This window comes from Marmota marmota, unplaced genomic scaffold (genome assembly GCF_001458135.2).
Source record: "Marmota marmota marmota unplaced genomic scaffold, marMar, whole genome shotgun sequence".
Classification (NCBI taxonomy): Eukaryota; Metazoa; Chordata; class Mammalia; order Rodentia; family Sciuridae; genus Marmota; species Marmota marmota.
Genome location: NW_025999862.1, coordinates 365,225 through 383,951, shown reverse-complemented (window position 1 = coordinate 383,951; position 18,727 = coordinate 365,225). Strand labels below are relative to the sequence as shown.

Below are 18,727 nucleotides of genomic sequence, written 5' to 3'. Positions count from 1 at the left end.
GCTCATTTAAAAAACAAATGGCCAAGGGATGATGGTACACGCCTGTAATCCCATTGGTTCAGGAGGCTGAGGCAGGAGGATTGTGAACTCAAAGCTAGCCTCAGTAAAAGCATAGTGCTAAGCAACTCAGTGAGACCCTGGTTAAATAAAATACAGAATAGGGCTGGGGATGTGGCTCAGTGGCCTAGTGCCCTAGAGTTCAATCCCCAGTAATCCACTGCCCCGCCAAAATCATCAGCCTTCATTGTAGAATAGCTAATGGCAACAACATCATACTTATTTTTATAACCTTTAGAAGTAGTATTATGATGTAGTTAAGAATATGAACTTAAGGGCTGGGGTTGTGGCTCAGTGGTAGAGCGCTCACCTAGCATGTGCAAGGCTCTGGGTTAGATCCTCAGCATCACATAAAAATAAATAAATAAAATAAAGGTATATAAAAAAAGAATATGAACTTAATCCTAGTCCTCACTTATTAGCTGAGTAATATTGGGCAAGTTACCTACTTGATAATGTACCTCTTATAGGATATTGTGAATGTAAATGAGATAAAGTATGTAAAACCTAACACTGTTTTATAGCAAATGCTCAGTAGATATTAGCTGCTGTTGTTATTTAAAGAAATAGAAGAGAAGACTATGACTTCAAAGAGTATTCTGAGAAGCAATGTATTATCAAGATTAAAACCTGGAACTAAATGTCAGATTACTTCTTTTTTAAATGGAGTTACTGGAACTCTGCATCACCAGGTAGTACCAAGGATAAAATGAGATTAACATCTGTAAAGTACTTGATACAGTTCAGATTTTACTATTAACATTTCTGAAATATCTTTAGTTATAAAGAATATATGTTATAGGTAGAATATTAAAGTATTCATTGTAAGCTATGACTAGAATTATTTGGAAGGACTGCTGTTGGTTTTATAGAAATTAGATAGGAGTTTTCCATGATGCGTTAATTTCAGATTCTTCATTTATTTTCACCTCATTGGATGTATTTGTACACATGCTTGTCACCTAAGTTACTGGGTAGTCAATGCTGCAGAAATTTGAGGAAATGTGAGAATCTTACTTTTTTCTCTCTCCCTCTCAAATTGTGCATTTAGTGAGTCTGACATCACTCAAGAATCACCTTTAACATCAGGCAACACTGGGAATTCAGGATCTGCTTTTCCAAGTTATACTGGCACAGGGATCTCTACAGAAGGCAGCTCAGACTTCTCCTGGGGATATGGTGTGAGTTGTATGTTATCAGTCTAATGGTGTTCTTAGGAGACTATCCTGGGAGTTAGGATTTGTTGGTATATTTCATTCCTTCACTCTCCTGTATTGTTTCTTTACAAGTGTGGTAATTCCTAAATTTACCACACTTTATAATAGTTGTAAAGAAGTATTAATCCTTACTTTCTTTCAATACTTGATGGGTAGTGTTTGACTTGTATATATTACAAAAGAGGACTAAATGTATTTACCCCTAATGTTATTCAGTCATTATTAATTAGGTGATTAAATGAGTGATTTTTGCTTAAATTGTATCAATTTCCCATTATAAAAAATTATTTTTAAAAGACTAATAACCTTCAAAGAAAAATTTATGAAAGACAAATTTTATGCATAATTTTACCATCTTGATTCAGTAGGTATTTTGATTTTTATGTCTTCTTTCAATTTGTAATTTGGTTATAATCATGATGTACATAATAGTATCATGCTCTACTTTTCATTTAATATTACTTTGTAAGCACTTTTCCACAATGCTTATTTTAAGTATTTTTTTTTTAGTTGTTGATGGACTTTATTTTATTCATTTATTTATATGTGGTGCTGAGAATCGAACCCAGTGCCTCACACACGTGAAGCAAGTGCTCTACCACTGAGCCACAACCCCAGCCCCAATGTTTATTTTACACACTATTATTGTTAGCAACCTGCTTTCTTTATAGAAAGCCTAATTTTTAAAACCTATTATTATTACCATGAATTATTTTCCAATCTTTTTTTTTTTAGTTGTTGATGGACCTTTATTTATTTATATATGGTGCTGAGAATCCAACCCAGTGCCTCACACATGCCAGGCATGCGCTACACCACTGAACTACAACCCTAGCCCCTCCAATCATTTTATATATATATATATATATATATATATACACACACACACACACACACACACACACACACATACACACACACACACACACATATACTTTCTTCACATATTTCTATGATATATGTACATATACTCTGTGTGTGCATGTGTGTGTGTACATACAACATGTATGTATCCTATTTTGTAGTCTACTTTTTTCATTTACCATTATTTTGTATAGATGTTTCATCCTTCATGCCTATCTATTTGAATAGTTATATTTCTTGGTGTTAATATATTATAATTGAAGTTTTCCCTTATCTTCTAATATTTGGGTTTTCATTTTTTTATTCATTTGTTTAAAAACATTTATTGAACACATTTGTTTTCACTGAACCTTATTGAGCACATTTGTTTTTACTATACCTATTGGCTTGGGGGATATGGGGCCAAGTGAGGCTTCTAATACTTAATAGTCTTATGAGGGAGATTGACAAAAGGAAATAAGATACAAAAGGTGGTAAGAGCTCTAAGGAAGATGACAGGTGCTGAAATAGTATAGAGGAATTCACTTTATATAGAAATATCGGGTAGGATAGATTTGAGTGAGACTTAAATATTGAAGAGTTAGCCATGAAAAGAGTGAGAAAAAGAACTTTCTACCCCAAGGTGAAGTAGTTCATACTTCCAAGGCAAAATGTATGGCATGTTCTTGAAACTGAAGAAAACATCAGAGTGGCTGGAAGATGGTGAACCAGGGGGAGAAAAGCACAAAAATGAGATCAGAGAGGTAAGCAGAAGTACATGGTGTAGGGTCTTATAGACCATGGAAAGAATTTAAATTTTATTCTGAAGGAATGAAGTTGATGCCTTATATGAAGGATTTAGTGCACTGACTATATGTATTTCCATCATTTATTTCTATATTGTGATAGTTGTCTCTTTTTAAGTTATAAAAATGTCATACAGATATATCCATTCCCTTGCTTTTTTATATTATTTTATTATGTAACATTTTATTTTAATTATTATGTAACAGGTTTTTAAAAATTCAAATATAATCATTTCACTTTCTACCTTCATTTCTTCACTAGTCAGGAAAAATGGAATAGTATAAGATTTTTCATAGGTTTTTAACAATTTTTCATGTTTACCTTTTTAATTCACTGATTTTTTTTTTTTTTTAAGATCAAGGGTGGTTGCATTTGTCTTTAAAGAGCTACATAGTAAATACTTTAGGCTTTGTAGACTCTATCTGGACCTTCATCTCTCACTGTATTCAGAAAGCAGCTATAAACAGTGTGTAAATAAAGAGACTGAATGTGTTCCAATAAAACTTCGTTTGTAAATAGGTGATGGGCTGGATTTATCCTATTGACCACAGTTTGCTGAACTTATTCCAAATACTACTTATAACAGAACCTTAGATTTTGCTATTATACCTACTCTCCCTATAGAGCTATAGAATTTTGAACATTGGACCAAGTTGAAAATTATATTTCCCAGTCTCTGTTACATAGAAGTCAGGAGGTAGGGCTTTATGGAGTGCCATTTTTTTTTTTTTTTTCCCAGTTATCTCTTGCTCCTAATTCCTGTCTGAATCATGGAACTATGGCTAAAAATATAGCAGCCATCTCAGACCATGAAGTATTAATTGAAGATTGGAAATGGTAGGAGAAACTGGGTCCTTGATATCCCTGGAGCCACCGTATCAACTTTTTAATTCCTACCTCTAAACTTAATTTTTTATGAGAGAAAATTATCTTATTTAAGCCACTGTTATTTTCAGTGGTAACCAAATGCAATTCATGACTGAAATACTCATCCTTTTAAAAAATACTTTACAAATACCTTTTTCTAGTATGGGATTTTTATAATTTTCATAATTTTTACATTTAGTTCTTTAATCCACCCACAATTGTCTTTTGTTATGGTATGTAGCAGAGACATAATCCTACTTTTTTCCATATGCATAATGAATTGTTTCAGCACCATTTATTTACTAGGTCAGGATTTCTAAGCAGGGACATTTTGGGTATGGTTACTGTGTAGAAATGTCCCATATACAACAGACTGCTTAGTATATATGATTCCTTCCTATCAAAATATCGGTAGTACCCCATCAATGGGTTCTCTAAAATTATACAAATAAATTTTTTACCTTCTCCTATACATAAGTGATGATATTCCAGTGGAGCTGTTTATTCTTTTCCCTCTGTCTGCCATGCTTACCTCTGTTATAAATCAAATTTTAAAATATGAAAGAGTTATTTCCAGACTCTCTAAATTGTCCTATCCTAAGCTCATTTATTGGTTTTAACTATAACTATATAACAATTATATATAACGATAGCTGTATAATAATCCACATTGTCTGGTAGTATTACTGAATTGTTCAGTAATACCACATTGCACATAATTGTCTTGACCCATATTTTAATATAAAAAATAGAAAGTTTTTAAAATTGCATAGGTCAATTTGAGAAAAACTGCCATCTTTATTGAGTTTTAAACATGTCCTTGGTATATTAATCTTTCAACTTAATAAAAAAAAAACTATTTAGATCTTGTTTAATATATTTTAGTAAGGTTTTCATTATTGTATCAGTAAAGGGGTACTGTACACTTGTTAGGGATTAGTTTCTAGGGACTTTGGATGGTATAATGTTTTAAAACTATAACTTAAGACTTCTTGTTTGTATTTCTTGTTGTTTGTATTTCTTATCTACTTAATAACATTCAATTTTTATTAACTTTATTCTACTTATTCATACCCTATAAAATTTACCCTTTTAAAGTATATGAGTATTTTTTAGTATATTCACAGAGTTGTTCAACCATCATTACTATCTAATCTTACTATGTTTTTATCACTTCAGAAAGAAGTCCTGTACCCCTTAGCTGTCACTCCCCCGGCCCATGCAACCACTAATCTGCTGTCTGTTTCTGTGGAATGGCCTATTCTGGCATTTTCATATAAATTAAATTATACTATAGCTTTTTGTATCTGGCATCTTTCAATTAGCACAATAGTTTCAAGGTTCATTCATATTATAAATTAATCAGTACTTTATTCTTGTTAATAAATTTTATTGCAGGGCTGAGGCTGTAGCTAAGTGACAGAGCACTTGCCTAGCATATGTGAGGCACTGGGTTCCATCCTTAGTACCACATAAAAATACAAATAAAATAAGGCATGTTGTCCATCCACAACTACCAAAAAAAAAAAAAAAAAAAAATTGCTGGGGATCGGATGTACTTCAGTGATACAGTACCTAAAAATTTATTTTAAAAAATTATATTGCATAGATTACCAAATCTTATCTGTTTTTCAGCTAATGGGTTTCTACTTTCTGACTTTTATTAATAATGCTAGTATGAACATTTGTGTACAGATATTTTTGGTGTGCCTATATTTTGAATAATCTTAGGTATATAACAAGGAGAATTGCTAGGTCATATGAAAATTCGGTGTTTAACTCTTTGAAGAATATATTTATTTTTGATATTTATTATAATAATTATGATTTTCAATATTTCTGGTTAGTAAATAAATAATATTGATGTTTTCCTCATATTATTGCAAAGACTTCACTGCAGATATAATCATATGAATGTCAGAGTAGAAAATTCCTTTGAAATGCATTATTTTATATGTAACAAAATTCAAGGTTTTTTCAATATATATGTTTATTTTTTAGTTTTAGGAGGACACAATATCTTTATTTTATTTTTATGTGGTGCTGAGAATCGAACCCAGTGCCTCACTCATGCTACGCAAACACGCTACCACTTGAGTCACGTTACCAGCCCCCAAAATTCAGGTTTTGAATTAAAGTTGCAATTCTTTTTTATTTTAAATTTTTTTTAGTTGTAATTGGACCCACTACCTTTATTCGTATTTTTTTTTTTTTTTTTTTAATGAGGTGCTGAGGATTGAATCCAGGGCCTCACACATGCTAGGCAAGTGCTGTACCACTGAGCCACAACCCCAGCCCTCAAGTTGAACTATTTTTCCACAACAATTTGAATGACATAATACCCCCCCACACCTGATATTTTAACGTGTATTTCTTATGAATAAGGAAATAATGTGTACAAATAAGGACATTCTTCTATCAGAATGCAACTACTAAAATCAGGAAAGTAATGATATATTACTGCCATCTAATCCTCAGGCCCTATTCTAGTGTTACCAATTGTACTAATAATATCCTTTATAACAAAAGTTCAGTTCACATTATCCTATCCTCTTTTGCTCCTTCAATCTTGAATCATTCTTTAAAATGATAGCACAGAAATGAACATATTTTTCTTATTGTGCTCCAGTAGGTGGCACATAATGCCTTTTATCTCAGTATTTATGGTCTTCACCTTGGTTACTTCATTAAGGTGAGATCTTCCAACTTACTCATTTGCATTTGCATGGAAAGGTATTTTATGGGGAGTTATTTTGAAATTATGTTGCTTTTCTGTTTCTCATCAAACTTTCAACTTATTTATTTGTATCAGTGGGACTCATGGATTTCCATTTTACTCAATGAGTTACACATCATTATTATTTATCTTGAAGTTCGAATTATCCCAAATTTGGCCAATGAAAACCCTTGCAAAATGGCTTCTATGCCATTTTGACCTATTCCCCTTCTTCTTTGAGCATTTACTTTCTGACACAAGATATTTTAGGCTTATTTTGTATTTTGCCCCAGAATTGGGATATTTAGAAAACAAGATTTGTGTGCTGGATATGTGTACTAATTTTTTCTTGTCATGGATGCCCAACCCTTCCTAGTGGACAGAACCAGGGAATACTTGTAGGCCTCCTATTCCAATCTTACATGATAAGGTTCATATTAGTTTTCCCCTTTCCATATTTGTAGCTTCTTTATCTGACAGAAACCTGGCTCTCATCATCCTTAATACATTTATCTATTTGATTAATTTCCCTGAATGTAACCAGTTTCCCACTATTGCCACTGTCTCCTACTCTCTGCATATGCCCTTTTCACCCTGCAATGGGTCACTCCCCTCTGTATCCTTTTACCATTTGGATTTTCTCAGCTTGCTTGGACTCAGACACTCATACTGGTTTGACCCCCTTTGGGGTACCTTTTTTTGCCCTTGGCCTCTCTTACTCCACCTACTCCCCATGCGGTAGCCTTCCTCTCTCCATTCTAATTTCAACATTACAAGCTGATTGCCTTCCCAAAGGGACATCTTGATTTTCAGTAGTGCTCATCCTGTAACATCTTATTTCCATTGTGGGTAGATTATATTTTCAAAAGCCATGTTCTTTCTCCTAGAACCTGGATGTCCCTTTTAACTGCCTCAGTCATTAGAACAAAGTGAAAGTGGTGCTACTTGACTTTCTAGGTTAGAAGACACTGCAGTTTCTGCTTGCCTATTTCTGTCTCTGTCTCTGTCTTTGAGTGGTAGATCTCAGAATTTAACCACCATTTGTAAGAAAGTTCAGTTACAGACATGAAAAAGCACTATGGAAAGGAATTAAAGTCTGCAGTTATAAGCCAGCCTCAGTTGCCATTGTATTAGTGAATGAGCCTTCAGATGATTTTAGCTCCCAGCCTTTGAGTCTTTTGACTGAGGCCACAGATGATACAGAGCAGAGATAAGCCATTCCTGTTGAGATCTACACAAATTCCTGACCCATATAAACCTGGAGAGATAATAAGTGATTTTTGCTGTTGAGTTTTGGAGTAATTTGCTTCACTGCCAAAGTAATTTGAAATACCCTTTTAACATGTTCAAGGCCTCTGAGCCCTCTAAGTCTCATATTGCCCAGCAGGCCATCCTCCTACTCTGATGACCTCTTATTTTCCTTGGCTACCTGCATGGGGAGTTTTCTGACTATGCAATAGTGAGTCAGAGTCCAAGCAAAGCAATGATGTTCCCATTGTGCTGAGGAGCAGATACCAGAGTTCAGGGCAAAAGAAGCAGCTGGAATCTGTCAGGGAGGGAGAGAAGAGTACCAGAAACTGTAAATAAATGGGTAAATGTCAAATTCTTTATTTTTATCTGATTTCTTTAAAAGATACTGACTGAGGCAAAAAATGCTTATATTTAATATATATTGACATATAAGATATGTATATATAATGCATATAAGATGTATAAAGATGGGGCTTATAGAAGTAATTATAGCTCGAAGGATGGGTGACTATAATACAAATTTCCTTTTTTAAGGTTATTACTAAGGAAATTAAATCAAACAATTCTCACACAGAGAAAGCTTTAGGCCCAGTTGAAATCTATCCATTTGTGGTAGAAATAACAACGGCACAAACTTTTTCCAAAAAATAGAAGGAATACTTCTCAACTCATTTTATGAGGTCAGCATAATCTTGATGCTAAAACCTGATGAAGACAATATAATAAGAGAAAATTATGAGGGGGAACTTATAATTTATCAGAGTGAGTAGTTTTAACAAATCCTCTCCCCCCAAAGACAATAATAAAATTAGATTAAGGTGGTGAATGCAGCTATTTAAGGACTTTGAAAGTTTACCAAAAGTATACAACTAAAAAATAAACAATTATTTATAGGAATCAATAGGGCTTGGGTTAAGAACAATGAGAGTCTGTTTCTCTAGGGAGACAAGCTATGAAAGCTAGCAGCTTTAGTGCCAGAGAAGGATCTAGAGTAAAGCTTAGACAAACTGTGTGCTTAATAGCATTGTCAACAACAATAGCAAATTTGGGAAGAACAGTGGCTCAGACAGGCTGAGGTTACAGACAATGGATTGGCAGATTATCTAGAAGTTTATTAAAAGGATCTGGGAAATAAGATGCATGCAAGTGCAGAAGAAGATAGAGGGAACCCAGAAATTAAAAGCTGGGGCAGTCATGCATGGAGGTGCCTACTTCTAATCTCAGTTACTCAGGAGTCTGAGATAGGAGGATTACAGGATTTCAAGTTCAAGACCAGCCTGGGCAACTTAACCAGACCTTGTCTCAAAATTTAAAAAGGGATGGGTTGGGGGCTGGGGTTGTGGCTCGGTGGTAGAGTGCTTGCCTAGCTTGAATGAGGCTCTGGGTTCAATCCTCAGTACCACATAAAAATATATAAATAAAATAGAGGTACTGTGTTCATCTACAACTAAAAAAATATTTTTTAAAAAAGGGATGGGTTATAGCTCAGTAGTAAAGCACCACTGGAATCAATCCTCAATAAGTTAAAAATAAAAGAAAGTAAGCACTGCTTGAATTAGAACTCAGAGAAGATAAACTTTAAGACAAGAAAAAATACCAGAAACAAGGAATATTTTGTAATGATAAAAGGTTTTAGTCATTAGTAAAATACAGCAATTATAAATTATACATACTCAATAACTTAAAGTTCACGAAGCATAAATGAACAGAATTCCAAGGAGAAATAAGCACAATTATAGCTAGAAACCCAATACCCTACTCTTAATACTTAAAAAATAAACTAGACAAAAGATTAGCAAAGATTACTGAGGAGATGAATAGCACTATGAACCAACTTGACCTAAATGACAGCAGAATATGTACTCTATATACGCTTCAAACACATTTTTAAAAAAGTGTTGTAAATCTAAAAGGATTTAAAGTATGTTCTCTAATACCAATGGAATTAAGTTGGAAATAAAAAGCAGAAATGTGGAATATCCCCAAATGCTGTTTGGAAGGGAAATCTGCAAGGGAAAACTAAAAAAATATTTTTCACTAAATGAAAATGAAAAAGCAAAATATCAAAATTTATGGGACACAGTTAAAGTGGTGCTTAGAAATAAATTAATGGAGTGTCACGTCTATCTAAAAAGAACAAATAAAAAAATTTAAAAGGAAACAAATTAATGGTTCTAAATGCTTATAGAAAAAAGAGAATCTGAAGTTCGTAAGTTTCCACCTTAAGAAACTAAAAATGGACAAACTAAATCTAAAGCAAGCAGAAAGAAGGAAATATTGATTAAACTGGAAATTAATGACATAAAAAAAATAGAGAAAACTAACATGTAGTCAAAAGTTAGTTCTCTGAAAAATTGTAAGTAAAACAGACAAATCTTGTGATCCTCCTGCCTTAGCCTCCTGACCACTGGGGTTACAGACTTGTGTCTGGCCAGATTTTTTTTTTAAAATGATTCCCAAATATATTTCTACTGAGAAGAGACTTATTTTAATTCTCTTTTTCAAAATATTTGTTTAGTTGTAGATGGACACAATACATTTACTTATTTATTTTTATGTGGTACTGAGGATTGAACCCAGTGCCTCACACATGCAAGATGGGCACTCTACTACTGAACCACAACCCCAGCCCCTGATTTTAATTTTTACAGTGAAAATACATAGTTCTCATTTTATCCTTTTAGAAGAAAGTATAACTTTTCTTCCAGTGAAATGTAAAAGGGCACATAATAAATATAGCTGCAGTAAAGGTAAGCAGGAAATTAAAAAATAACATGATTAACATGATAACATGATTAGTTAGTTCCACATTTTATAGCCTTCCCTCTGACTGTTCTCTTTTTTTGGTGGGGGTGGGGTGGGTTTTTACTGGGGATTAAACCCAGGGACACTTTACCTCTGAGCCATATCCTAGTCCTTATTTTATTTTGAGATAGGATCTCACTATATTTCTGAGGGCCTTGCTGTGTTGCTGAGGCTGGCCTTGAACTTGTGATCCTCCTGCCTTAGCTTTCCAAATTGCTGGGATTACAGGCCTGTGCTACAGTGCCTGGCTCCTCTGACAGGTTACAGGGCTCAAGTGTATAACATAAATTGTCAAGTGAAAGATGCAGAATACTAAGTAATATATACAGAATTTTTTGTTCTAAAAAATACTAGAACCAAGCAACTATACTAAAATTAGCAGTCATCAAAGCCAGGTATGGTGGCACACACTGGTAGTGCCAGCTACTCAGGAAGCTGAGGCAGGAAGATTGCCTGAGCCCAGGAGTTTGGGGAGACATCTCAATAATAATAACATAATAATAAAAATAATAATCATTAACTTTTGTGGAATTGTAGTGAAACAGGACAGAAGAATCTGTACACCTGAGGAATTTTCAGGAAGCAGGTTTATTGACTGCAGGGTCTAGAGAGGCTATTGCATAGCCTAAAACATTCTCTGGGGAGCGGGGGTTGTGGCTCAGTGGTATAGCACTTGCCTAGCACGTGTGAGGCACTGGGTTCGATCCTTAGCACCTCATAAAATAAATAAATAAAATAAAGGCTTTGTGTTTGTCTACAACTAAAAATATTTTTTTAAAAATTCTCTGAACCAAGATTTTGGAAATTCTTTGAACTTTATACCCATTGTGGGGGGTGGGGCCTTGGAAGTTTACATGCGGGAGGAGTTTGCATAAAATAATTTCTTAAGTTCTAAGGACAGACACAGGTCACATAAGTTTTTACCAAGAAAACACAGATAATATATTTTGTACAACAAGCTTACAGACTAATTCTGTTATACCTTTTGTGTGCAAACCTGGCATTTACAAGAAAGAATTTCAACCACAATAACTTTTGCAAGACATCCTGCTGATCTGACAGAGGAGAAGCTTAATTATGGCAAGGGTCTTTTGGGTGGGGGTACCTGGTCTGCTTCATTAGAAAATTTTAAGTTTTTCTTTATACTTTTCTGTACTTTTAAAAAAATATTTACAATAAATAGTATTTATATGAAGAAGAAATTGTTACTTTTTAAAAAACATATTTCTGTAAATTTTCTTTAAACAGGAATAGAAAAGACATCTGAAAATTCCATGAGCTCTGAAAATTACATGAGTTCTGAAAATTCCATAACTACTTTTCTTTCATGTAAACACAGTAATATTTCAAATGGACTAAATATTTTAAACAAAACAAAATCTGATTGCTTTCAGTCTTTACATTGTTAACAGAGGTTGAAGGTCACCTAAATATTTTGGGGGGTATTTTCTTCTAGGAACTTGATAAAAATGCCACTGAAAAAGTCCAGGCCATGTTCACAGCCATTGATGAGCTCTTATATGAGCAAAAGTCAAGTGTGCATACCAAGAGTCTACAAGAAGAGTGCCAACAGTGGACATCTAGCTTTCCTCACCTCAGGTATTGAAGTCTACCATTGTCTTGTATTCATGGCTAAGACTAAAATTAAAAAGTGCATTTCTAAAAAAGCTTATATTCTGAAATATCTATTGGATATTATTTTAATGAATGTGAACAAGGCCATGTGGTGTAAAGGCTCAACTGAGAGAATGAATACTCAAGTTGGTGGAAGTTTCCATAGCTACCAATATGCTATCCTGGTTGAGTGAAACTATTTCTATACCAGTAGCTGAGATCTGTGTATCAGGAGTTTCTAAAGAACTCTACTTTTGAACAAGATGGTCAGAAAATATATTTGTTTATGCAGATTATTATAGAGGATTAAGGGCAAATTCCGAAAGTTTGCTCAGTTTCCTTGGGTTTATTTTTTTCCTGTTTTTTCCCCTTTTGTGTATTTATTTTTTCCTTAGGGTTTTCAAAAACTCCCAGGCTATTGTTTTATCTTTTCTATCTCCATTTTGTTGAAGAGAGAGATACACCTGTGGTAAGGATTCACATTTTATCTGAAGAATTATTCTTGAGACAGGTGCGGTGGCACACGCCTATTATCCCAGCAGCTCGAGGGGCAGAGGCAGGAGGGTTACAAGTTCAAAGCCAGTCTCAGCAAAAGTGAGGTGTTAAGCAACTCAGTGAGACCCTGTCTCTAAATAAAATACAAAATAGGACTGGGGATGAGGCTTAGTGGTTGAATGCCCCTGAGTTCAGTCCCCAGTACCTGCCCCCAAAGAATTACTCTTAATCAATGTCAAACTAATATGTACTGGACTTCTATGTAGAGCCATCAGATTTGTTCCAGAAATGACTAGTTTTTGTATGTATGCCAAGTGAAGGTGTTTAACAGTCTGTATGTTTTCATTTTGAAGGATTCTGGGTAAACAGATAATTACTCCAAGTGAAGGTTATGGATTATATCCTAGATCCCCACCTGCTATTTCAGCTTCACATGAAGCAGCCTTGTCTCAAGAAAGAGATTCAGGAATGTAAGTATTCTATTATGTATGTGTTTCAATATCCTGACATGCAAATATTATTTTCTACTGATTGAACTAAGGATTAAGATAATTATACTTCTTGGTATTTAATAAAGCACAGAAAATTCTGTAAGATTGGTCATAGTCTTTGTGTATATTAAAATTATGTTATATAATTTTTTGTTCAAAAAATTGAAACATTTCCTGCAGTTGAGGGATATATTTGTTATTCAGATCTATTTATCTGTATCTGTATATCTCTATATCTACATCTATTCATAAATATAGGCACTTCCCCTCTGGAATAAATGTGTAAATAGAATGGTTGTTAAAAATTTAGGGGTCACACTTTAATATTTTTTTGGAAACTATATTTTAAAAGTGATTTTTAAAAAAACTTAATTATAACTTAATCCCTTTACAGAACCAGAATTAAACTTCAAAATAATTTTTAAGTGGCTAAATTTTTGGAATGCCTCAAATCTTATAGTAAAAATATTCAACTAGGATTATTTCTAAACCTATACTTATTTAAATATATTATAAAATGTAATACTATAGTTTTTAAATTCATTTTAAAAATTATTTCTATATTTTTTCCTACTTATTTAATATCTTCTAAGACTAGAACTTACTTTGGGTGCCTTTTGGGCTTTCAGTTAAATGTAACTTGTCACAGACGAAGATTATGGAATCTGCATTGTCAGCTGATTTTTGGTCAGAGAATGGAATTGTTTGCTTTTCTCAAAGTAATATAAACTCAAGCTGCTGGTTTTCTTTTTAAATTTAAACTCATATATTATATCAACAAAACTTCTTAAGTTTACTCCTTTCATATAAATTTAAACCCAATGTCTCCCACAGATATAATTTATCCTTTTATTTCTTCTGACCAAAATTCTGTTGTCATTAAGATATATTTTCTTTAAATGTTAGTATAAACTTTTTTATGTGCATTATTTTATAACTGGAGCAGTAGGTCCGCTTAGAGATTTTTTTCTTCAAAAATATAAAGAATCAAGTCTGAGCAGTTAACTCCCCCTTTTTAGGTTACCTGAGTAACTCATCATTCTTCAACATATTATTATCTTTCCTTTCTACCTGCTGCCACCACTGCTGACTGATCTTTTTATTTTTGGATCTATTTTGTCTAGGCTATTAAACTTACAGTTCTCAATAATTACTTACATAGATAAAACAAATATCTGTGTATACATTATACAGAGACACATACATGGATTATGCAGTTATATTACCATGCCACTATTCACTGAAAGAAATAAAAAATTAAACATAATCCACATTTACTTTTTTCATGTAACAACTACTCTGTCTATATTCAATATTTCATCTATTCTTTTTTTTATATTTATTTTTTAGTTTTAAATGGACACAATATCTTTAGTTTATATTTATGTAGTGCTGAGGATTGAACCCAGTGCCTCATGCATGTTAGGCAAGTGTTCTACCACTGAGCCACAACCCCAGCCCCAGTACTTCATCTATTCTTGAGTACATTATGAACTCATAGCATTTCAAAATACTTTCATAGTTTATTTAACTGTAATTATTATTAATGCTCTAATTGTTACACCTTGACCACTTCAAGCTAGTACCTTATTTTTGTTTTGACATGCTTTCTGGTTACAGTAAGATGTTCCAGGCCCATCCTTAATTTTTTTCTCCTTTAAGACATGGCATCAGCTGAACTTCAAGGAGCCCTGATTCCTTCAAGATGCTATTAGAATTAAAGAACAAAATTTGGGTGGTGAGGATGTATAAGTTGGTGATACTACTGCTATTTTGCCACTTTTCATTGTGAGAATTGTAGGAAAAATGTGTTATGAATTTGCTTTTAGTTTTTCAGTTTAACAAATCAGATTGCCAAAAAATATGAGGTTTATCAACCACTAGGAATTTTTACAAAAATAACAGTTCATATATTTATTTTGCCACTCTATGTCAGATTTTTAAAATTTAGTGTAGATTTTTTTTCTATTTAAAACTTTAAGTAGTTTACCATTGAATTTAAGAGAAAATCTAAAATGATATCATAAGCTGATCCCTGCCTACTTCTCTACTTTTATCTTCTGTCATTTTCTCGCTCTCATTTAGCAAGTCTCCAAACATTGGTTTTCTTTCATATTTCAAACACACTAAACTAGGTATTTGGTTCAGTTTCTATTAAGGCATTCTTGGGCTAGAGAAAAGTTGTACCATAGTTAACACAGTAATATAAAATCGAGTTTTCTGTATCTCTTAACACCTAGCACAGTGCCTAGAGCATGGTTAGCATTCAGTTTTCTTTTTTCTCTTTTTTTACTAAATCAAAAGTAGGGTAGGGCTGGGGATGTGGCTCAAGTCGTAGTGCGCTCGCCTGGCATGCGTGTGGCCCGGGTTCGATCCTCAGCACCACATACAAACAAAGATGTTGTGTCCGCCGAAAACTAAAAAATAAATATATTTTTTAAAAAAAGTAGGCTATATTTATATGACTATAAAATACATGAAGATGCAATATAAATTAAAATTATGGTTGTAAAACAGACTTACCAACCAAAATAAATATTAGTGTCTAGTCAAAATAAAATTTGAGGAAGCTAAAACTTTGGAATACGGTGGCAATATATAGGGAAAACAGGCTAAAAAAGGACCCTAAAGAAAATGAACTTGAAGGTATTTCTACTTGAAAAAATCTATGCATTCTGCTGCTTCTAGTTAGCTTAAGGGGCTTGTCTATACTTAGTTTAAATAAAAATTATCTAAAGTATATGACAGTAGGCAGAATTATAACCCTTAAAATTATTAATAAAAACCTCTGAAATAAACACTTGAATACATGATTAAATTATTTTCAACAAGAGTGCCAAGACCAATGAGGAAAGGACAGTTTTCTTCAACAAATGGTGTTGGGGAAACTAGATGTCCACATTCAAAAGAATGAAGTTGGACCCTTCCCTCCCTTACCTTATATAAATACAAAATATTAACCCTAAACAATTAAAGACCTAATTATAAGAAATTATAAAACTTCTGATAAAAATTATAAGAACTATAAAACATAGAGGGAAAGCTTCAAGACATGAGATTTGACAGTGATTTCTTGGATATAAAATCAAAAGAACAGACCAAAGCAAAAATAGACATATGGGACTATATGACATATAAATACTTCTCTGCATCAAAGAATGAAAAAGCAACACATGGAATGGGAGAAAATATTTGCAAATTTATATCATAAAAGATTAATATCCAAAAAATATAAGGAACTTCTGTAACACACACACACACACACACACACACACACACACAAAAATGGTAACCCAATTGAAAAATGAACAAGATTTGATTCTTGGACAATTCTCCAAACATATTCAAATGATTACCATGCATGTGAAATGCAAATCAAAACTTTGCAGTATCACACCTCATGTCCATCAGGATGACCACCATCAAAGGAATAGAAAATAAGTGTTGACAAGGATACAGAGAAATTGGAACCTTGGTTCACTGTTTATAAGAATGTAAAATGGTATAGCCATTATGGAAAACAGTATGGAGATTTCTCAAAAAATTTAAAATAGAATTACCATATAAATCTAGGAATCCTTCTTCTGGATATATATCCAAAAGAATACAAAACAAGATCCCAAATATATATTTGCACATTCATATTGATTCCAGTATCACTTAGAGTAGCCAAGAGATGGAAACAACCCAAATATCTATTGACAGAAGAATAGATTAAAAAAAGAAAAAAGCAGAGACCGCCCACACCAGCTCACGCAGGATCCAGGCTCACAGCAGGACCTGGTCTACCCCTCCACCAGCAGGGCAAACACCTGCCAGAGCCTAGCTTCTGGCACAGGTCCGCCCCTTCAGTCCAACAAATTACCGCTGGAGTCAGGCCCAGCCCAGATCTGTCCACACTGACTTGCACAGGACCCAGGTTCAGAATAGGTCTGAGTTTGCGCCCCCCCACCCCCACACACACCTGGGAGCTTAAGCCTAACCCACTTTCATCTTGGACACGGCAGTCATTGCCATAGCCTTCCCCACACAGTTACTTCTGATATTGCCGCCACCAACCTTAGATGAAGTAGCATACACTGAAGGACACCAGCAGGGTCTGGAAGCCCAACATAAGGTGAGGTACAGACAATCTACATGGGTACTACAAGAATATAGGGAAGAAACTGTAATATCTCAGGTCTACACTACAAGAAAGGAAGACACATAGACATCTTGAAAACACAAGGGAGGAAAGTGCCCCAAACAAACAGGATACTATAATAACAGAACCTATGGACTGCGAAGTTGATGAAATGTCAGAAAAGGAGTTCAGAAGGTTCATAATTAAAATGATCTGTGAATTAAAGAATTACCTAAATGAGCAAATACAGGCAAAAATTGATCTCTTCAACAAAGAGATAAGAGAGCATTAAATACAGGTAGCAAAAAATTACTTCAAGAGAGAGAGACTCTGAAAAAAAAAAAAAACAACAACAGAAATCCTTGAAATGAAGGATTCAATAAATCAAATTAAAAAACTCAGTAGAAAGCATACCCAACAGACTAGATCACTTAGAAGAAAGAACGTCAGATAATGAAGACAAAGTATACAATCTAGAAAATAAAGTTGATCTCACAGTGAAGATAGTAAGAAACCATGAACAGAACATTTAAGAATTACGGGACAGCATCAGAAGACCAAATCTAAGTGTTATTGGGGTAGAGGAAGGCACAGAGTTTCAAACCAAAGGAATGCACAATCTCTTCAATGAGATAATATCAGAAAATTTCCCAAGCATGAAGAATGAATTGGAAAACCAAATACAAGAGGCTTACAGGACACCAAAAGTACAAAATTACAACATATCTATATCAAGGCACATTATAATGAAAATGCCTAGCATACAGAATAAGGATCGAATCTTAAAAGCCACAAGAGAGAGGAATCAGATCACATATAGGGGAGACCAATTCGTATCTCAGCAGATATTTCAGCCAAGACCCTCAAAGCCAGGAGATCATGGAACAACATACACCAAGCTCTGAAAGAAAATGGATGCCAACCAAGAATCTTACATCCAGCAAAACTGAGCTTTAGATTTGATGATGAAAAAAAAAAAAAAAAAACCTTTCATAGTAAACAGAAGAGTTTACAACATCTTCAGCAAAATATTCCACAAAGAGGAAATGAAAAACAATGATGAAATCAGCAGATAGAGGTATTACACTAAAGGAAAAATCTACCAAAAATAAACAAAAATGGCTGGGAATACAAATTATGTCTCAATAATAACCCTGAATGTTAATGGCCTACACTCATCAATCAGAAGACATGGAATAGCAGATTGGATAAAAAAAAATATGCAACAATATGCTGCCTCCAAAAGACACCTCTCACAGGAAAAGACATCCATAGACTAAAGGTGAAAGGTTGGGAAAAATCATACCACTCACATGGACTGAGGAGGCAAGCAGAGGTTTCATATCAAATAAAGTAGACATCAAACTAAAGTCAACAAAAAAGGATAAAGAAGGACAATACATACTAAAGGGAACCATACACCAACAAGACTTAACAATTA

The 18,727-nt window shown here is 33.8% G+C and overlaps 1 protein-coding gene across 4 annotated transcripts in view; it reads left to right on the top strand.

The window, feature by feature from the left end:
* Fam149b1 (family with sequence similarity 149 member B1) overlaps positions 1-18,727 on the top strand; it is a 51,028-nt gene that overhangs the window by 5,439 nt on the left and 26,862 nt on the right. For all 4 annotated transcript variants that reach the window (XM_048809096.1, XM_015500496.2, XM_015500495.2 and 1 more), the window contains exons 3-5: positions 1,109-1,238; positions 12,020-12,162; positions 13,026-13,142. In XM_048809096.1, the coding sequence (XP_048665053.1) occupies positions 1,109-1,238; positions 12,020-12,162; positions 13,026-13,142 (390 nt within the window). The remainder of the gene's footprint in view (positions 1-1,108; positions 1,239-12,019; positions 12,163-13,025; positions 13,143-18,727) is intronic.